The sequence below is a fragment of the Artemia sp. Qi Xiang Cuo genome, chromosome 8 (genome assembly GCF_049724085.1).
Source record: "Artemia sp. Qi Xiang Cuo chromosome 8, ASM4972408v1, whole genome shotgun sequence".
Classification (NCBI taxonomy): Eukaryota; Metazoa; Arthropoda; class Branchiopoda; order Anostraca; family Artemiidae; genus Artemia; species Artemia sp. Qi Xiang Cuo.
In genome coordinates, this window is record NC_142801.1 from 54,965,839 (window position 1) to 54,989,319 (window position 23,481).

Here is a 23,481-nt window from a genome sequence, read left to right on the forward strand (position 1 = left end):
AAAGTATACTCATCTAGCATTATCATGCAACACATCTTGTCTAAGTGCCAAAACTGTAGGAAATGGTGGGCGTGGAAGGGATGTTAGTTGCCTTGCAATCTTTTTCGGCAATTAAAAAGGGCACAAGCCCTTCCAATTTTCAATCGAATGAGTCCTTTTCAAAGTTTCTCCGACAACTCTTTCGATACGAAGTTCCCTGGTCTAAAACCAAAAAAAAGATGCATTGTGCCAACATCGTTCTTTACTTAGGGAGCGCTATTGCGCTACCTATGATAAGAAGAAATTCTGTCTGGATCAAGAGAGCTAGATTGAGCATGCTCTTAATAGCTTGACCAATATAAACAGTAAAAACCGGTAATACGTTACTCTGAAAAATACGACTAGGACAAAACGACTCAAGAAGATTCATCAATCCCATGCTCCTTTAAACAAGCACCATTTATATTAAACGAAACAATCACACGGATACGAATATTTCTTCTTGGCAATGATATCTCTCAGCACTTTGCATCTAAAACTAAAGGAGGCATTATTTTCACCACAATTGGCACATTTTGCATCAAGCTGGCAGAGAGAGTCCTTGGTAGAAATACTAGGGCCCACAGAGCGTGTGCAACCAAACTTGTACAATCAGCAACTCTATGGTCTGGAAAACGGCATTTGAGACAGCACCGAGGTGCCGATAGATATTCTTTCACAGGTAAGTATTCATACCCAAGTTTAACACCATTTTACGTAGCCTTGGCTTTTGACATGGAGTCACAAAACTCAAACTTAACCGTGCCAATGTCACCGAGACGCATAACTTCCACCACACCTGGATATCTTTGAAAGAATGAGAGGTCTAAGTCCTTCGATAATCCTGTGACTATCCCGAAAAACCGCTCAGCGATCACCTTAGATGAAGATTCAGCTGAAATTCTTGAAATCGAGTCTTTGAATTCTTCAGCAGCAGTTTTTTCAACATTAATCAGCCATTTGTCACCTCACGAACTCAGCTTGGTACCTGCATCATGACGGCTTACTTTATCGAGCAGATATTTGCGTTTCATCGGATCATTTAGTGTTTGCGGCACTTTAGAGACAACAACAGTGGTGTGAGACTCAGATGGCAGTGCTGCACGGGCAGGCAATGGTGGAAAGTGTTTATCATACGAATCGAACTTACTAGAAACAGTCTTTTGGAAATGTTTCGTTCTATTCAACTTTGCGTTCAAACTCAAATAAACAAAAGCAGGGATGATAGGTACGTCATTTGGAGAACGTATTACAAACGTCGGTAGGTTTATGTCTTCATCGTCATATTTCACGAATATGCTTAACATATCCTTCAGATGGCTTTCCAAAGCCCTCGGCCCCTGTCTTCCCGGAAGCTCAGTCATAGGTACGGCCGCATCATAGAGGAGTTTTTTTTAGCTTTGATTATACTCGGCAAGTCTAGAAAAAACTCCTTTCCTAACTTCAGTATTTCGGTTTCATTCACTCCATTAGTACGGTTAAATTGCAAAAAAAATAAAACCGGCGAAAACACAAGTTCATTATTCATTATCCGCTGTACAGCGCGTGAATACGCATAATATAAGAACCAGATAGCAATAAGGACCAGATAGCAATAAGGACCAGATAACAATAAGAAGGAAACGTAGTTTCTTGCTACCTACTCCCCGCAGTTTAAGGGAGTCACACTCCCAGCAGGTACAATGGCCCTTGCTACAAAAAACTCCCCTCTTCTGCTCGCTTATTAGTAAAATTGAATGATATTCAGATTATTAAATCAAGTTAAAAAGATAGTACGATAGTACAGCACCTTTTATAAGTGAGTAAAAATATCCAATCAAAATAGTCTATAAATACCAATTTATTATTTCACTTGTTGCGAAACTGACCGTCACTGCAATCCATTGTAATTTATTCTAAATTTAATCCGGCTTAAAAATCACATAGATGTTCATAAGTCAAATGCCAAATGATAACTATGTTCACCATGCTGTTTTGATAACCTGTGTGTTCATAATGGCAATATGAATATGCAGGTTATAAAAAGGACACATCAGCAATGGCATAGCAATGGCTGATTGCATTAAGTTTAAACTTCGATGACTTGATGAGAGGGATATTCAACTGACCAAAAGGCAATATGTTAATACTACTGTTGCTAGTAATACTACCGCTATTCAATACTATTATTAGTAATATCAACACTACTGTTGTGAATTATGTTACAACTATGCCTAAGGATATGAAGGTGAAGTTCTCAAGAACTTTTGAGGGGAAGGTCAGCTAAATTACAACACACCTTCTGTATGCAGGTTATCAAAAGGATTTAACAGCAATATTTTAGGAACTGTTTGGTGTGTGAAGTTGAAACAAACAGAACTTTTTGTGAGGGATGTTTAACTAACCAAAAGAAAGTACTTGCATCCTAATGCTATTGCTTCTACTCATACTATTACTACTGTTACTATTATTACTACTTCTATTGCTACTACTGCCACTAAAGCTTAGGCTACTACTATTAATTCTACTACTACTTCTACTGTTATTAAAACTAAGGGTAATAAGGCGAAAAATATGGGATTTATAGAAACTGTATGTAACTAATTCGGAACACACTATTCCCACAAAGGTCGTCAAGCAGAAGAATCAGAAATACTTCAGAAACGGTTGATGGTATTAAGCTGAAACTTTCAGCGTGTGTTGAAGGGGGTGTTGACGAAACTTGTGTTGCTATGCGCATACTGCTACTAATGCTGCTACTGCGCAATGTAAGGGTATTAAGGTGAAGCTTTTAAGGAATATTTAGGCGGATGTTCAACTAAATCAAAACAAACTATGAGCATGTGTACTTTCAAAAGGTAGCAAAGCAATATCTGACAAACAACTGCTGCAACTATTGCCACTATGCAAGGTACCGGTATTAAGGTGAAACTTTTTAGGAATATATAGGCGGATGTTGAACTAAATCAAAACGAACTATAAGCATGTGTACTTTCAAAAAGGTGATAAAGCAATATCTGAGGAACAATTTATATTACTAAGTTAGACTTTTAGGGGTAACTTGTAGGGGATTTTGAACTAGCCAGAAGGCACTATGTGTATACTTTTTATACCATCACTACAGTTACTGTAACTAATGACGCTAAGGGTACTAAGGTGAAATTTTTAGGGAATGCTTAGGAGAAGTTTGAATTAAGCGAAAAACCGTATGTATGTAGGTTTTCAAAAGGATATATAAGCAATATCATAGGCAACACCGCTCTATAATAGCTAAAAATATCATTCCAACTTATAAAGGAGCTAATTCGACTCAAAATTAAAAGCTTTGGTGCCCTTTTTAAGAGTAAAAACAGATTAGATGGAAAGCATCCCTATTCTCAAGCCCCTTCATTTTCCAAGCGCATCCAGTCAAAAGTTTGAGACAACTATTTTGTTCAGTATAGTAGAGCAGTCCAGCAAATATGTCTTTAGGGATATTAGGCATATCAACCCTCCAAAATTATGCAATTGACCCATTATGCTTTAAAACTAAATGTTGCTTTAAACTAAATCAAAAGGCATTGTGTTTATGGTTGCCAATAAGACACCTTAGCAATATATCGAGTACGACTAAGGGTATTAAGTTGAAACTTTTGGGGCTACTACTATTACTAAAGGTACTTGTACCTGTGCTTGTGTATTCCTGTAATACTTGCACTTCTGCTCTTACAATTTAAACAAATAAAAAGAATGTAAGTGCTTCCAGGGTGTTAAAGAGCATAGATTAAGTTGAATTATATTAATTATAATTGGGAATTATATTAAGTTTTGTTTTTCAGGTCAACTTCAGGAGTTATAAATATAAAAAATACTGTTTGTGTCAGGATTTAAAATTGTTGAAAAAGTTTCTCTAACATACAAATAGCAACCCAAACTATGAATTCTTATAGAAAAAAAGAACAAAAAGATGTTAAGAGATATTTTTTCCAAGAAAATGTCTCAGCCAAAATTAGCAGGAGTAAAGTCAAATCATCTTGCAAGCGTAAAACTAGAACAAATCACTACCAAACAGTTCGTGGTAACGAACTGTAAGTAAGGAGCGACCCGGCTCAATAGTCACCGAAGCTCTAAAAAATAGAATTTTCATACCAATAGATACATCAAAAGATTAAATTCTTATGCTGATTTGAAATATATAAGCTTCATCAAGTTTAGTTGTACCCTTCAAAAGTAATGCGCCTGAGAAAATTTGCCTGATTTTCGAAAAAAGGGGGAAAGATTCCCTAAAAGTCATAAAACTTTAATGAAAATCTCATCTTCAGATTCAGCGCATTAAAGAACTCTACTATAGAAGTTTCAAGCTCCTATCTGCAAATATGTGGAATTTGTATTTTTTGCCAGAAGAAAGATCACGGATGTGCGTTAATTTATTTTTTTTTTTTTTCAGTTTGACCTAGTACCGTCTAGGGCTAAACGGAAAGCCGATCGTCCGCGGTTGAGGTGGGAGGATGTCCTAAAGAAAGATTAAAGGAAAATGGGAACTTCTTGGGAGGGTATAAAGAGGAAGGCTTTGAATAGATTGAGAAGGAGGAGGACCGTGTGTAGGCCTCAGGTGGGATGGTGCTGCGGTGAGTTGTTAGTAGTAGTAGTAGCTCTAATTTAGAAACTAGCTCTAGTTTCACTGGTACAATTATGTCGAATAAACTCAAAATCGCTATCAGGAACATGTGAAAAGGCCAGCATAATATGTTTAATATACTTTGAAAGATTATGAAAAGCGACAGAAATATACGGTTTGCTTCTTTACATCGAATTATAGACGGTTGTGGATATACTTCTTTGGCTGCCCGTAAAATAATCGTGGTGTAAAACAGAGAATTTCCCTTTTGATTTTGTCCCCTTTTGTCTTTTTTTACTTGGCATTTTTCTATATCTTCGAAGAGTTCCTTCGAGCCTTCAATGTGGTGATATGGACCTCAATGCAGGGTTTCCCCCCGGTGGAAAAATCAGTAGATTCTTGAAAAAATCCATTAAATCAGCACATAAATCACTAGGAATCACTAGAATTTAATACTCTTTATGATTGTAATTAATAATTGTTTTGTTTCTTTACCATGTTCTATACAGGCATACCTACAGGAAGGAAGTAAAATTACCCTCCTAGATGTGGAAAAATATCTTGAGATTGATGCTCTATTTTTCTCAGGCAAAAATTATCCTTGAAATCATGAAAAATGCCGTTTTGAATCTTTATTCAGAGAATAGAACAAAATCCTTGCTTCCTCTCTGTATTTTTCCGAATTGGTACCCTTGGCTTAAACCCCGATGACTGAAAATTGGTTATTAGTGATCTAATCGTAATATTTAATTTAATTTTTTTTTTCCTTGTCGATTCAAAACCCCAGTTTTCTTCCCAAAAAATATAGAAAATATTTTCTTTTTACTTTAGTTGAGCTACTGGGACACCAGAGACAATTTTGAAAATGACCTTTTATATTTTCATGGAACAAATTTGTCCAAACCCTTCAGAAATTTCGACAAGCATCGGTCTTATTGCTACTTAAATAAAAAAAGGCTCTTGTTAACTATACGGAACACACTCAAGAAGTAAAGTTATATTAATCTTAATGAAATATGCCAAAACATGATGAAAATATAATAGTTCAGCTTATATAATAATATAATTTAGGCTGTATATTTGCACATTTGGGGAGGGGGGGTGTTGGTGAAGTAACCTAATTTAACCTAACATTACCCCCCCCCCCTAAATATGTAAATATATAGCCCAAGTTATACAAGTCCAATGCATTCTGTCACCCATTATTTGTCTGTGTGGCTGTGAAACTGGATTTCATAGATCGTACATTATCCTTAGCAAATAAACCTTAGCATACTTTCATCCCCAGACCTATCCTCAGGGGCTGCGTGGGTCATGATAAATCTTAAAACCTTTCAACAATCCAAAACAGAATGACTATCTAAAATTTTTTATGCAACAATTTTTTGGGGGGAAAAGGACATGGAGGGTCTACTAGCTGTCTGATCTTTTTGGTCCAATAAAAGAGACACTAGGAATGTTAATTTCCGTTTAAATGAGCCCTTCCCGATGTTCTAGAACCGTTGGTTCGATACGATCGCCTCTGTGAAAAAAAAAACAAATTAACACGCATTTGTGATTATTCTTCTGGCAAATAATACAAAATTCAACACATTTGCAGATAGGGGCTTGAAACCTCTACAGTAGGGTTCTCTGATACGCTGAATCTAATGGTTCTATTTTAATTAATTTTATTTTACTTTTAATGGGTGTTTCCTTCCTCTTTCTAAAATATTCAACCAAAATTGTCCGATATAGCGATACTTCAGTTTTACGCAAATTAAACTTGTGAATCACTTTCGACACCTTGGATAAGTCTTTTAAATTATAGCCTTTCCTAATTGACCAGGGCTAGCCGGCAACAGAAAACTCTTGAAAGATTGGTAAAAGCTCATGCGAAACCAAATAGTTTCATTTACTCACTTTTTTAAAACTTGTCAGGATTGCACTAAAGTAAAATACAACTTTTCACAAAGTACAAGTCAAGGAGTTCTTTGTTTTGTTTTTTAAGAGTCTGTCATTTTCTATTATAGAAGAAGGTCGTCCTTGCTTCAGTACCACGATACTCGTTCCACAAAGGATGTGTGGACCTGGACTTGCATGTTTACCTGATGCTTCCCAAGAAGATGGGTATAGTTGCCAAAAACGTAAGCTTATAACTTATCTGTTTCAATTTTTTCTAGTTTACTCTCTAGCTGGGAATAGGAAACCGATGGTAAAATTTCGGTAAAAAACGAAAAAAATCTTGCAATAAGTTGAATTTAGTTGCACAAAAAAAGTAAGCTTAAAAAACTAGCAAGAAGTCACTGGCGTCAATTCACGAAATTATTTTTTTTCAACATCTAGGGAAGTGCAAATTTGTTGTATTTTAGATTTTCTCTATGAAAATGTTGAAAAAAGGCTATTTTTCAACAAAAATACCCCTAAAAGTATCCTTTCAAGCCTACGGGATGGGAACTCTCCCCCCCCCCGTAACTTCAAACAACTTAAGAATATAAGCAGGCCTATAGCCTCCAAAAAAAGTAAGCTAATGGCTAATCCGTTTCAATATTGTACTAGTTTAATTTCTATCGGGCATTAGGAACCCGATGATAAAATTTTTTTAAAAAAAAAAAGTTTGCATGACGCTGGGTAAAGCTGCCCAAAAAAGCAAGTTTAGAAAAAACAACTCGTAAGAAGTCTAAGTCCATGGTATTTCTTCACGAAAATTAGGAGGAATCAAATGGGTTTTTCAACATTTGGGGGGAGGGAATTTGCTGTTTTTTAATATTTTCTAGAAAAGTAGCGAATGAATGGTATTTTTCATCGAAAATACCACTAAAGCTTAAGGGAGAGTCGGGTTAGACGAGAGAGTTTTGACTTTTTTTCCAATTGACTTTTTATTACCTTTTCTTAGAATTTCAACCTATCCCACATCGGGGCAAATAGATATCGATATGAGGCAAGTTGATACTTTAGTAAGGGTGATTGATATTTTGAAGGAAATTGTAATAAATAGGAAGTTGTAAATCCAAATACAAACGTTTTTATTGAGCGCAATTCAAATTGAGAATACAAAAACTCCTCAAGTTAACTCTTCACGTTAATCGCCTACATATTCTCATGTTAAATACAAATTTGAATCAGTGGGCTGTATTTCCCCGTCTGAGGTACATTTTTTACATACGAGGTCTAATCAAAAAGTATCGAGACTGAAAGATTAATCGTCAACTGGTTTGAGTATGAGTTTACACGTGCTATATTAACCTGATCTTATGTGATTATAACCTGATCCTATATTAACCTGATCCTGATCTTATTAACCTGATTGTAAACCAAACACAGAGCCTCTTTTTCTTCCTCATCTCTGGTTCTTTCTTTCGTTTTTGTCTTTTTGATAGGCCTATCAATTTCTTTTTCTTTCGTAGATTAATGATTTTTTTCAATCTTGACTTTCACACCTATTGGCTTGTATCCTTCATTTTTACTTTTCAGCCTTTAATAGTTTATTTTGTCATTTTATTTTCATTTTATTTTCATTTTGTTTCCGATATTTCCTTAACAGGCTTGCTAGTTAAAATTGCTGACCACATAAGCTGTTTTTCGTTCTTACTTGTCTTTTTTTGCAACTGAGGAAAATGACAGAATTTTTACTAGATTCGCAATTCCTGTTATAGTTTCAGCACCTTATAAGGCTGTTGACTGGAAGGTCTGGTCTGATGATGATCTTCTTCTGGTTGATTAGCCAGAAGAAGAGCTTTGTGCATCGATGACTGTCTCGATGACTGATGACTGTCATCGATGACTGATGATCTTCTTCTGGCTGAAGAGCCAGAAGAAGAGCTATGTACATCAATGACTGTCTCGATGGCGGTTAGCCTTTTCTAGTTTATATGCTATTAATTTCATATTATGACAATTTGGCCAATAATATATTTTTGATGAGTATATTACATACTGCCTAAGCTCTTTGTTATGAATCTTGTCTATAGTGTATTTAAGCTTCGTTCATCATCCCTCTCAGCATTTCCTGACAATTCCACCTTAATCTTCTTAGCCTTAGTTTTAGTTGAAATACAAGTAGCAGTTGGAGTAGAAGTCGTAGTAGTAATAACAGCAGTAGTAGTAGAGTTGTAGTACCAATAGTGGCAGTAGTAATGGTAGGATAATTAGTAGTGTGTACATGCTGACTTTTGGTCAATTGATCCTTCTCCTAAGCATTCCCTGACAGTCCCAAGTTAATACTTTTAAATCATTCCTGAAATATGCTCTTTTGACAACCTGCATGTACATTTTGTTTTTTAATTCATTTCAACTATCTCCTCAATATTCTCTTAAATTTTCACCTTCATGCCCTTAGCATTAGTAGGGAAGTATCATAGGAGTAGTAGTAGTATTAGTAGGATTAGTAGGAGTAATGGTAGCAGTAGTTGTAGTAGTGTTGTAATACTAGTAGTAGTAACAGCAGTAGCAGTAGTAGTATGCACATATTGCCTTTTGTTTAGATGAAAACCCCTTCATCATGCCAAGAAGTTTCACCTTGATACGCTAAGCCGCTCTAAAGAGATTACTGATGCGTCCCTTTGACAATTTGTATGCACATAGTATGATTTGATTTAGTTCAACTTTCCTTAAACATTTTTTCAAGGATTTAGCTCCATATCCTCAGCTTTGGTATTATTCGCTACAGAAGCAATAGCTGTAATAGCAGTAATAGTAGGGGTAGTAGTAGTAGCAGATGCAATAGAATTAGTATTAGTAGTATTAGTGGAAGTAGTAGTAGTAGTAGTAGTAGTAGCATTAAAAGTAGTAGTAATACTAGTAGTAGTAGTATTAGCAGTAGTAGTAGCAGCAGTAGTAGTAGTAGTAATTGTAGTATTAATAGCAACATGCAAATGATTATCCCCTCATCATACCCTGAATTAACAACTTAACACCGTTAGTTATTCCTGATTTAAGCCCTTTTGACACCCTGTATGCACATGGCATGTTTTGACTAATTTCCACACCCCTAAATTCGCTTCAAATTCTCTGGAAGCTTGAATGTCCTTGTCTTTTTTTAAAACCAAAGGTTAATATGCCCCCCTTTCCCAATAACAAATACTACATGTAAACAATGGTGAATTGCATAACTTAAAGTCCTTGTTCCGAATTGTAGATGGTTGACATCCTCGAAGACTTAGCTACTGGACCTTTGTTTTATGATGAACAAAATGGTTATCTCAAAATTGTGATTGGGTATGTTTGAAGACTAAAGGGGCATGAGAGGGGGCTGATAGTCCTCCAGTCACTTTAGACTCTTAAAATGGCACTAGAACTTTCAATATCGAATAAGCTCCTTCTGAAATTTCAACGACAACTCCTTCCCTACGAAGTGCCTTGACGAAAAAAATTTATTATAATAGCAGTATATTTTGCTGACTCCCCTCTTACTTAGGCAGTGCTTTTGTACTGCTTTTGACTTTTTCGGTGCTTTACTCCTAGCTGTCTTAGTCTACATTTGCACTATGATCAGAAATTGACAATTTGGAGCCTTAAAAAGTATACTGTATCAACTGCCCCCAACCCAACGAATCAATTTCCCCCAAGTAACCATGTATTGTTCAAACTGACATAACGTAGAAACTACAATCCCCTAGTCAATTAAATCTAAATTAATTTACTCACTGGACTTGAGCCCCTGTCCTTATATATACATAAGATTTCAAGTCAAATAGTATTTGTATCATTCTGCTTCTGTCTCAAGTAGCCTCACCCTTCCCTTTCTTTTAGAACCCGGTGGATGGGGACAAAAAAAAATCTAGGGCAGCAAAGGTCCCTCCCCCCAAATTTTGCATCACAGAAGAGTATGGGTAAAGTTGTCGAGAAAGGTAATCTTATTGCTTATCTGTTTTGATTTATATCTGTTTTAGTCTCTATCTGGGAATTGGAAATTGAAAGTATAATTTCGTCAAAAAAACAAACAAACAATAATTGGGTATGGCTGCCAAAACAGTCATTCTATAACATTGACTTACTTCATGACTTAACGCTCTTGTTCAGCAGGGTCACCAGGGTAGAGGGAACTAGTTGACGTCGCGGTCAGTCGTCTCCAGGTTGTCCTGTCCCGGGCTAGTGATGGAGTTTCGTTTTGGTGAATGTTGTGCCTAAGGAGTCGTTGGTTTACTACATCAGCCAACCTTGTGTACGGTCTCGCTCTATGACATCATCAACCATTTCCCGAGGGATTGAAACCCGTGATGATCCTTGCAAGGTCGCTTGACGGGAGGAGGAGTAGCCGGCCTTACCACCTCAGGGAATGGGCTTCTGCTTGAGTAGAGAAATCTAAGTGTTGTGAACCTTATCATACCCTTTGAAGCCTCCTAGTCAACGCAGGGGTCTAGTTTGAACGGCATCGACTTTTCATAGTTGTGTCTACGTTATCGGCCACGTCTCAGAAGAATATTGTATGATGCTTGAGTCTATACCGTTGTAACTTTGAGCTTTGGTTTAGCAAATAAATTTGTGGCTCGCGGAAAACTACCTTCAGACGTCGTCCAAATACAGAGTTTGCCTTGGTTGATTTGCCAGAGATTTTGGCGTCAAGTGTTCCATTTGAGGACATAATTGATCCGAGATATGTGAACTGCCTTACCAATTTTACAGCTTGGCCATTAATTTCAACAGCTAAGGTGACGCCGATATAGTCTTATCTATTGGTATTATTTTTGTTCTCTTCAATTATTTTTTTTTATAGAGAAATCACTTTATTTACATAAATATTTACAAACGTCCAGAAGCCCGGTCATTCAGACTTGTCAAGCACTATCTCTTTTCAACTTAAGATCCTCACATCTTTTAAACAAAAAACAAACAAAAAAAGACAAGACACCTCTTGCTCACTCAATTCCCCGACGGGTACCATTAATATTTATTACCAATCCTCATACTGTTTGGCACTACTTGAGGTAAAGAAAAAAAAACAACACATTAATCAAAATCGAGTCTAACCGTCGAGGAAATTGAGGAACGGAAATCCAGTCTAACCGTCTGGTCTAGAATCTCACCTGGAAGTCTTTCCTATGTTAACAGAAGCTGGTGTCTGAGCGAGAAGCCAGACCGAGTCGATGGTTTCATTGGTCATTGAATCATACCTGTGTTTCGAGTACTATATTGATGACGTTCATAAACTTAACAAAAGTTATTATGCATGCAATCCGGTGTTACATTATTCAAAATATCGAACATTAACTGTGCTCTATAGAACTCAAACAGACCAGAAATCAGTAGTATATGTAAACTCTTATACAGATCCCTTACCGAAGAACGAGAATTATTATTAGAAAGAATCCTGATAACCCCATTCTGGAGAACGTAACTGCCTAAGATGTGCAATGAATGTGGACGACCACAACTGAACAACAGTAAAGTAAATAGGGGTGCACCAATGAAAAATAAATAAGACGCGGAATTCTAACAGGAAAGAAATGCTTTAATTTACGCATCATTCCAACATTACGGACCACTTTAGAAGATACACACTGGATATGTTCTACAAACGAGAGGGTCGCATCCAGAATAACTCCCAGGTATTTTACTGTACTTTCCGAGATATCTGGGACGGACCAGCATTCAGGGTTGTTTACCATGGATAGTAATTCTTAGATCCCCCATAAATAATGCACTTAGATTTATTAAAATTGATAGCCAGTTTTTTCGATGTCATCCATCGTTCAATATTCTGCAGGTCACCTTCTAACAATTCGACTAACTCTTGCTCCGTACGAGCAATAATCGTCAGATTTGTTTCATCTACGAACAATACGATGACCTTCTTTGGGCCTCCAAAATCGGAACTTAGGTCATTTGTTAGGCCAGACACTGCGTTGCATAGATCGTTAATATAAACAGTGAACAACAGTGGACCAAGTGGAGATCCTTGGGGAACACCGCACTCGATTGGGTAACGGCTAGACGCGATACCTCCTACTTCCATAAATATTGACCTATCTGCTAGATAAGATTCAAGTAACTTAATCACATTACCACACACACCACAATTCCTAAGCTTCCCTAACAAAATCTGGTGGTCAACGGTATTGAAAGCTTTCAGTATATTGAAAAATAGTGTAGCTACCTTCATATGACCATCTACTCCATCGCTTACTATTGTCACTATAAGCCGAAGAGCATGCTCGTCTAAGCCCTACGGAATCCAAATTGATTACTAAAAAAATAATTATTCTTACATAAAAAAGAAATCAACCTACAATACAGCAACTTTTCCATTACTCAAGAAAGGACCGGCAAAAGGGAAATTGGCCGATAATTGAAGTAATCCTGTTTATCACCACCTTTGTTAATAGATTTCACCTTAGCTATTTTAAAACGAGATGGGAAAACACCAACCCTGAAACAATTATTAACCAGCTCAACAAACATTGGAAGTGATTCCGGCAACACTTGTTTAACAACTTTAAGTGACAAGAAATCGGCACCGGACACCGATATTTTATTTCCTTAATTAGTTTTTCAACTTCGGAATCTGTAACTTTACTCAGCCAAAGGGTTATTTCACTCTCTGGGGGAAGGTATTTTTTGAAAGGTTCACCCTCCGGTACATCTCGTTCGGTCATTCTTCTCGATTCAACAATGTTCCAACCAACAAAATGTTCCACCATACTATTTTCCAATTCCTTGGGTCATCATGTTCGGTAATACATGCCCTTTCTCGCCAATTATTGACTTAATAATTTTCTATGTTTTTGCACAATCGCCTTCGCTTTTCTTAAATGCAGCTTGATAATAATCCCACTTTGATTTTCTGAGAAGCTTATTCCGAGCATTATTATATCGTTTATAGAACCCTTCATTAAATGTATTTGGGCTCAGGGTTTTCTCTTGATATAAATCGTGCCTTCTATTTGTATATTTTAGAAGGCTTTTCGTTATCTACGGCTTATTTAATTTATCTTAAGACTCGACCTCACATATGCCGCCAGACCACCATGCTGGTAATTTTTCTTATTTTTCTTAAATAAATTATATCCATTTATATGTAACAAAGAATTATTGTGGTGAAGCAGTCAAGTTTCAGTTAAAACTACAACCTGAATATCGCTCTCCTGGCACAACTCAGATAAATACGCATATGAGCTATTTAGACCTTGACAATTAAAATGCATAACCGTAAAATCCGCAGAATGCGTCGAACCACGAATAATACCACTCGCAAAAGCATACTTAGCATCAGGAAAACCTCGGCATATTATTCCCTGATTACCATCCCTAACCTGCGTGTCCAAACTATCAAAAAATCTTACTCTATTACCCTCAAGCAGCGCCAAGCTTTCCCCAGCCATAATAACCATGAGTAACAGTTGACACAAAAACACCTGTCGATATTTCATCTACCTTCTCATCTGAGCAAGTATTATACTCAACACCTATCGAAACTAAAAAGCTAAAGAATAATAATAATAAAAAATAATAATAAAGAAACAAAACATTTCCATCATGGCAACTTTCAACTGTAGCAATTATTACCTAATTGCTGACATTAAAGCGTGAGACCTAAACTATCACATTTTTCCTTTGATTAATTTCTTAACATTTTTTTTATTCAATAGTAGCAATAAACTAGACTTACAATACAGAAGAAATACAACAAAAAGCAAAAACAAAGTCATATTTACCAAACATTAATCACAAACTCAAATTTTTTTTTTCCTTTTTTCCCCTTTTTTTCTTCCATTCAAAAGGTCATACATAAATTATTCAAATGGTCATACAACAAATCTTTAGTTTAGGTCCTGCGCTCAGAGGTCGTCTGAATTCATTCAGGTAACATTTGGCACAGTTTTTTTTTGCTATCTCGCTTTTTCCTTCAAAATTATCAATCGAAATTCAAATTAGGTCCTTTATTAGCTTATCCGTTTATCGAGCAAACCAGTTAGACAAGTTTGATTTAAAACTGCCAACTATAAAAGATAATCCGTTTGTGAATGAAAAACTCAGGATAAGTTATGTCCTTACTGAAAGTTTTCTGTTAGGCAATAGTTTAATGTGAAACGATGTATCTAATTTAATCAAGCTGTTTGTATATTGAACTCTGAATCAATACTGAATTAATTTGCAGCCCCACTCTAGAGGTTGTGGAGGGGAGTGTCTCGAGTACAGATTTAAGTAGGTCAAGATTGTCACTAAGGACAGCTACATCGTCCGCAAATTCAATACCAGAGAGGGTCTTCTCGGCATAACTGATGTCGAAATGGTGGACGCAGTTTGTCTAGTTCAGAATGTGGTTGATGACGCAGTTAAATAGCTCAGGTAGAGCAGCACATCCTTGCCTTACTCTGTTGTTAATGGAGGAGGAAGAAGAAAGCTTCCCAGTAACCAGGATGGCACTTTCTTCGTTGCTATAAAGTTCTTCAATGATTCTGACTATGTTTTTAGGTAGGCTTGCCGCACCCAGGATTGGTCACAGGGATTGTCTGTCTACAATATCAAAGGCAGAACGAAATTTGATGAAAGCTATATAAGCTTTTTTATTGTATTCAAGTGTTTTCTCAACGATCTGTCTGACCATATGTATCTGCTCAGTTGTTGATTTTCCTGATATGATTCTGGCTTGTTGGGTGTCGAGTATAGCATGTAGTAGAGTTATTGCATGTTTCAGCAGCAGCATAGCAAACGGCTTTCTAGGAAGAGACAGTAGGGTGATACCTCTACTGATAGTAGTTGCTATTGTCTGTTTTACTGCCTCTTTGCATGGACACTGGAACAAGGATTCCTTTCTTCCAATCTGACGGTATTACTTCAGTGCGGCAGATGCTGAATATCAACTGTAGCCAAAATATCATGTGGCCGCCTTATTTATGTATCTCTAATTTTCCTCTGGCAAAAATTCGGTGCCGCCAAGGACAGGAGTAGCCTTTACCGTGGCAGCAACGAGCCCTGTGTCAATGCCATCTGGTGGATTTGAATTTAGCCCCTCATCGAATTGTTTATCCCATAGATCTAGATATTGTGACTGATTGCATATTGTTTCTCCATTTACTGCTTTCAAGCTTATGGACGCCATAGTCTGTTGGTCGGTCACCTCACGCAGGGTCTTGAACGTTGTGAAATGTCTTTCTTTTGGGTAGATATCAAGATCTCAGTAGCTTTGCCCCCTATAAAATCTTTCTTTTCTTGTGGAGCATATAGTTACATTGTTTGTTGGTATTTCTGTAGATGGTTATATATCCTCGTATTCCTGCTCGCCGTTTCTACTCGAATAGTTCAAATGTCTGGCTTTTATCCACTCTTTATTTTTTCGCTGCTTTAGGCCCACAACTTCTGTGGCCACTCAAGATCATTGTCCTTAAAAGTGCTCCACGATGACTCCCTTTCTGAAGGAGAGCCTCAAAGCGGTGCAGACTTCAACCACATACTTTTAGTGAACCAAGGGATTGTGTTGCAATCGAGAGATATCTTTCGTCCTGTAGAAGGAGGAGCTACTCTTGTTGGCCTTCAGTTAAACTTTTATCCGTGCAGAAACAAGACGTTAGTTGGAATTGCCGAAGTTGGTGCCTCTGTATGAGTGGCAGTTGTGGACAGGCGAGAACCAGCGTCGTCTAACAAGTGATGAAGTCAAGCATCTTTTTTGTTGTGCCATTATTGCTTCAACATATGTACTTCGTAATGTCCCGAACCATGTGTTTGTGACTGATGAGACGTGGGTGATGCAGCAATTTAGTGGTCCTTCACCGTTATCATTCAGTATATCCACCGTCACGTGTCCAACAGCTGTACTGTAGAGATCCGAGCTGTTATCAATACTGGTTACTGGTGTTAAAATCTCTTTGGGTTAAGAAGTAGACGCGTTGCAGCACGGTGGAGATCTAAGTGAACGGTAACGCATAGGAGTCGTCCTTTTCTTCATCATCAGTATCGTTTGTTGGTGCATAGCAGGTAAAAATAGTTATCTTCACGTCCTTATTCCTCGATTTTTGCTCACAGTAGACCTGGTGAGATAGATGTAAAAGCTTTGGAGAGCAAAACTGACTCCCCTTCTTCTTCAGACCAGAGCAGTGTCCATCTTTCTCCAATATCTTCTTCGTCACTTCCCCCTCTTCAATGGAATGGAGTTCCAATGATCCCACCTTGAGTGTGCATGGTGTTAATCTAGAGAGCAAATTACCAATCCTACTTCTTGGAGTATATCTCGCGAAAACAGTAAATTGGAATTTTGAAACAGAGATGTAAACATTGATTCTAGAAAATATTTCTAATATCATTCGAAAGAGAGAAAAATACATTATTCATCTGAAGTCACGATTCTTACCTAATGTGACCAGGGTCTGATCGGTATTCGTGTCCGTCAACCAACTGATTAGAAGCAAAAAAAAAAAAAAAGTTTGTTTCCGTAACAAGGTAAAACATTTTTAATAGAAAATATATTATTAATGGCTCTGTCTGTCATTTCTAGTAGGTGAAAGTATTGGCATTTCAGATTTGCTAATAAAAACGAGTGAAATAAATAAATAATTTTTCTACCCACTATAAGAAAAAAAAGAAAAAAAAAGTACAAGACAAAGAATGAAAAGAATAAATTGTAACTGAGATCTTTCTGCTTTTTTTCAGTGTCAACTGACTGTACACGTGCACTTGACCAATACAATGAGATGTTAGAATCAGGATCAGTTGGAATTGCTACCGTCAAACCGTCATGCACCGTAGATGGAGACTATGAGCCTAAAAGATGTCTCTATGGTCTCACGTAAGCAATAGTATTATTCAAGACCATTGTTCCTCAGTCAGAACTCCACAGACCCTCAGTTACACCTGGATTCCACGTAGGGTCTATAGAGGCTCCACGAAAAGAATGAGATCAAAATGAAAGCACTAGAACTGCGATAAAATGTATGATATAAAGGCACTTGGAATTGAGTTTATTTCTGAAGAGTCAGTTATTGTGGGTACAGGGAGGTTTTGATAAGGAATTGAAATTTTGTCTGGGATTCAGAAGAAAATGGAAAAAAAAATTATGATTTTATGAAAAAGATATTCTAAAAATAGTTCGTATCTGTTAGCCTTTTGAGCTTCATTTACATCATATAGCCTCTTGTGCTTCTTTACGTTGAAGAATCAATTCACCTGACATCGGTGGTTCCTGCTGTGTGTGCTCCAAATTGAAGGCTTTCACTTACTGGTACCTACTCATGAAAATAAATGGGAGGGAAGAGTGTATATTTCAAAATATAAGGAGCTTTTCTTATAAAAAAAATATCAAAAATATGCATTTATCGATGAAAATATCAGAGAAAGATACTTTTCAAAATCTACAGGGAGGGGGGGCAACAGAATCCAACAACGGTAAATGCTCCAACCCCTATGTATACCATTGCTTTTCCTCTGCTTTCACTCTAATTTGTCCCGTCCACCTTTTTACAAAAAAAAACCCTGCTGGGTCCCCTTCTAGTGTAATCTATATACGAAATAGGCTAAAACAAATCGTACAGTTTATAGTAGTGGATGGCGCACTAATATAAGCACACAGGTGCATAAGCATACCAGACTTTACATATCAATATATATATATATATATATATATATATATATATATATATATATATATATATATATATATATATATATATATATATATATATATATATATATATATATATATATATATATATATATATATATATATATATATATATATATATATATATATATATATATATATATATATATATAATATATATATATATATATATATATATATATATATATATATATATATATATATATATATATATATATATATATATATATATATACATATATATATAGTGTTTTCTGTCAAAAGTGCTTTCATAGTCATGGGTATTGTCATTTGTCATTATATATTTTTTATCATAGGTGCTACTGTGTTGATCCTGAAAATAACCGTTTGACAGGCGAAGTAGCTCCAGCCGATCCTTCAAGCCTTGAAATGGATTGTGGTAAGCGAAGTTTCTTCTTCTGTGTTTATATAACTTAACTATTATATAACTTACGGAATCTTTTTACAGTTATATGGACAGAGGCGAAAGATATTTGTCTGTATTTATAGATATTCGCAAAGTATCCGATATAGTTGATTTTCAAAGTCAACTAAGTCGGATGGAGTTGTTAGGTGTCCGTAGAAAGTGCTTAAAGTGGTTTGACAGTTATGTCACAGGGAGATCTCTCAAAGTAGTGTTGAATGATTTGAGTTCAGCAGCATCTCCAGTGACGTGTTAAGCAACACAAGGGTCAGTGCTGGGTCCACTGCTTTACCTCATCTACGTTGATCTCATGCATCTTTATTTGAAAGATATGTGTCTTATCTCGTTTCCTCATGATACCTTTTTAACTGTGTTCGTCTCATCTGTGAAGGACCGGGTGAGCAAAGCGAATCTGGCATTGGAAGGGCTGGATATTTTTACTTCATTAAGTCTTTTGTGTGTAAATGTTCGTAAGACATTTTTATTGACGTTCTGTAGAGTAGGCTTCAGAAGCGCATCCAGGATTTTTTCGGGGGGGATTACTAATTTTTTTTTTAGGGGGGGACATAAAAAACCTCAAAAAACGTATACAAAATTTGTTTATGTCCATTTTTGTTGCGTTTTTACGAGTCAAACAAACATTTCGGGGGTGGGGGAGGAAGGGGGGGGGGTTCTAACCAGGTAGGTCCCCCCCTGGATACGGCCTTCGTAGGCTCACCGCTGGATGTGTCTGGCCAGGTAACTTTATGTGGTTATCCAGTTCAACAATTTGATTATCTCCGCTACTTGGTTTTATCTTGATTACTATCTGACATGGAAATGTCACAGCGAAACAATTTCATCGAAAATTGCCCTTGGGTTGGAATACTTCAACGTCTGTAGCACTTTTTTCCTCAAAGAACACTTCCAACTATATACTACTCATTGGTTTATCCGCACATCTCCTAAAGTTGCCTCCTATGGAGCAGTAGCTTCTTATGCAACTATAGAAGAATGCAAGTTCTACAAAATAAAGCTTATAGAACAATCGGTGGGTATGTAGAGGATGTACATGGCACCTCTGCTTGTTTTAGGACCTTGAAGCTCCTTAATATAGGTCAGATAAGAGATTATCAAGCTGCAGTATTTGTGTTTCAGTAAATGAATGGTTTAACCCCTGATGTTTCGAAGAGTTTTTAAGAAATAAATAGTGACCTGCATCATTATACAACTAGGCAAAATGATAATATAGTTGTTGATTTGCGTCGTGGTACCAGGTCTTCATTTTCAATGAAACACGTGTGTTCATCTGTACGGAATGTGTCCATCTGTATGTATGGACAAGTGTCCATCTGTATGTATGGACAAGTGTCCATCTATCATCAAGCATGACGGTGGCGGAACACGTACCTCAGTTCGAAAAAAAATTAAAAGATTATTTTTTGGGGGAAATTTGTTCAGTTTTACTATGGCTGGTGGTGTGGGTAGGGAAGGGAGAGAAACTGGAGAGTTAAGGGTGGGCTGAAAAGGTAAGGGTGGACATGCGCTAAGGTGGAGTTTGGGAGGGAGGTCAGGGGGGAGTTGATTATTGAAGAGGGATGGAGACTGGATTCGTCATTATTATTTTTCTTTAATATTTTTACATATCTGTTATTATTTTTAATTCAGTTTTTTATTTATTTATCTGTCTTTTTCATATATATATATATAGTTTGTTTATTTTTTATTTATTTATAATAGTTTTAATTGAATAGTTGAGTTCATAGGTACATAGTTACTTGGACTTTGGCGCGACAGCAAACCCTCATAGGTTTTTTCCAGCGCGAAAGTGTTGTTTAATTTATTTGTTTGTGGATGTGGAACAATAAGCTTATGAACTTATAGCTTACGAATTTATATGATTACCAATCTGTGCCGTTGTTCATATACTTATTCAATCAACTTTTTTTAGACAACAAGGTAATGTGTTATAAATCAGATAATAAATCAGACTATAAATCAGAAAATAATGAGACATTCTTATTAAAACTATGACATAAAGGCAAAGTAAGTTCTAAAAACTTAATTATCACTTATGATTACTAATTGATTTGTTACTACTTTCAGCCTAAATTGGCAGTGACAAAGGAATTAGTCCTAAAATGTTTATAATACACATAAGGGAATAACAGTGTTGATTCTTCTGTACGTCTATTAATGCAAATTAATTTTATGTAATCCTGAAGAAATAATAGTAATAATTTATCAGCGTTAATGATAATTGAGTTCTCTAGCACACGGAAAATGGCAAAGCAAATAATTGAGGGCATTTTCAGAGTGTTTTTCTACTTAGAGACAACCCTCACAGCTGGTATCAAAATATCAGATTTTCTCGTTGTTTTTGGTTTTATCATCATAATAAAAATATCTTATTGTCTTTCCAATTAATATTGTATTAGTTATGAAATGACAGTATGGTTGCAGGAGGTATTGTGTGCAATGCAAATGATACCCTCGTGGGTCTATATCCCCTCGTCACATTTGGAGAGGCGGATTACTTCATTTAAGATAAGACGCGATCCGACAGGAAAAACCGCATTTTAATTGATTGCAACTTATAAATTAATAATAATAAGATTATGGCCCATACCCAGGAATATATAAAAAAAAAATAAGGAATTAAGTGACGCATAAAAAATATGGTACAAAGGAAATACTAATAATCTAAAGATTTAAGTATTATTTACTACGTATGGAAAAATTGCTCACTTAACTATTATAAAACAAAAAACCCAAGATTTGTTCTATGGTTCAATTTCTATAAATAAAATCAGACTGAAAAAATTATTGGCTGAAATATGCTATGACAATTTTTTGTAATGAAACTATGTATTCAAAATAGAATTTCTAGTATTCAATACAAAGAAACAGTCACAAATGTTTGTTTTAATCTACAACTTGTTTTACGAGTCGTCTTGACCCATTAGCGCCCAAAATTTCCATTCGGGAACGTCTTATTTTAGTTTTTTTGCCCAAAATTGGCCCAGATTTTTTGAGGGATCTTTCAAGTTATGTTGCGGAGACGATAAAGCCGGATATCTCCTATACTTTCATTGCAGACGATGTAGTTTGAGATAGTCCATCCAGATTTCCTGTTGCTTCTACATTGCGTGCTGAAGATTTAGACGACGTTCCACTAAGACTTCGTATAAAAAAAAACCAAGTAGTATTGCACGGACAGTCTTCAAGACTCACACCTAAGTAGTACTGGCCTTTGAAGAACACCAAAGGGATATACCAAACTGGTAAAACATACCATAGTCTGGAGATATTCCATCATAGTCACTACCTAGACTGACAGACAAGGTCAGTCACATGATAGGCATGCCTGAACTTGAGGTTTTTGTAAACTCTAGGACGAAACTGATCGTACTATTGTCAAAAAGGAAACAGCACGATATACTTCTTAGAATGGTGGCATCAGCTTCTATTGAGCTTTGAAGAACTTGAAATATTTTTGGCAGGTTTGCAGCTATCAGGATATCATCATCTTCCCTGTTAAAATATGAACTGGTTGGTTAGACGACCTAGTCATTCCTATAGCTGGACAAGTCAAGAGCCGTAAATGAAGAGTGACAAAATGGCTCCAGGGAAGTGACAAAACGGCTAAAGCGATGCCACTTGTAGATGCCATTAAAAATATGGGAAATTTTGTCAGAAGGCTCGCTGTGGATGACATATCACGCCTTTCTTTGTTCGTCACAGCTACGCAATGTTTATCCAAAAAAAACGACTCGATTTGGAACAAAGTATGGGTGCCATCTTTTCTCATGAATATCCTTGCAAAATCGATTTGTACAGTGGGAAAAGTGAGCAAAAATCTATTGTTGAAAATCAACACGAAGTCTTCTTTAATAATTCATTCACTGATTTCTTACTACAGTCACTGCACGTGGAAACCACTCGAAAGGATGTTGTCTCAAAGAAACTAAAGTTATTGAAAAGAAGGAACGTGGTAATATGATTACAAGTTAGATGCAGTGGTTTTGTCTGTAAAGTGGAAAGATAGCACAGCTGCTTTTGTAGTAACAAACTACGACTCTATAGAACTGCTTCAGCAGGGAAAAACGTAGTTTCGTTTGCCAGAACAAAACCACGTCGTCCAGATTATGGTGGCATTGCTGTAAAGCGGAAAGATAGTACAGCTGCTTGTATAGCAACAAAATAGAACTCTATAGAACTGCTTCAGCAGGAAAAAACGTGGTTTCGTTCACCAGAACGAAACCTGCCATCCAGGTTATGGTAGTAGTTCAGGATCTCTGCAGATCTATATTAAGAAACCAACCCAGGCATGTATTGGTGACAGCAGAGAAGTAGAATCAATGCCAAGTATGTAAAAAAAAGTACTGAGTGTCCAACTTTGCTTGCAACGGTGCCACGAACAATTCTAAACCTAACTTTAGTTTGTCTTGTATACAAACGTCAACTAAACATGGTAAAAGATATGTATACGTTTATGCCATTCAGTTCCAAGGCCAACATTAATGCCCAACCTTTTCATTTGGGAATATAGCACCATGTTTACACCGTTGATGCGAAAAAAATTTTGAACCACAAATACTTAAGTTAAAACCCAATTTAACTGCACTTAAGCTAGCATCGCAAAATTTTACCGGTAACTGGTCTTGGGCGTTAATGGCTTAATTGGTGTAATAAAGGCCATAAAGACTAGACACATTAGGAAGTTTATGCACAAATTGTGAAAAGCAGATTATCGTATTAGTGGGTATAGTACAAAAGGAACAGATCATATCTTCGCATCATCTCAAATCAATGGCCATTCCATACTTACAACAGAGTATAACTTCAGTGCTAAGAGGAATATGAAAAATAGAACAGTATCTACTTTATTTTATTAGTGCTATTAGGCTTGTACATGTTACTTTCCGAAAACAGAAGATTTTTATTACCATT

The 23,481-nt window shown here is 36.4% G+C and overlaps 1 protein-coding gene across 1 annotated transcript in view; it reads left to right on the forward strand.

Annotated features, from left to right (window-relative positions):
• LOC148949577 (uncharacterized) overlaps positions 1-23,481 on the forward strand; it is a 47,870-nt gene that overhangs the window by 11,525 nt on the left and 12,864 nt on the right. The window contains exons 2-4 of the mRNA XM_089093604.1: positions 6,607-6,720; positions 17,159-17,294; positions 18,443-18,525. Coding sequence (XP_088949730.1) covers positions 6,607-6,720; positions 17,159-17,294; positions 18,443-18,525 — 333 coding nt within the window. The remainder of the gene's footprint in view (positions 1-6,606; positions 6,721-17,158; positions 17,295-18,442; positions 18,526-23,481) is intronic.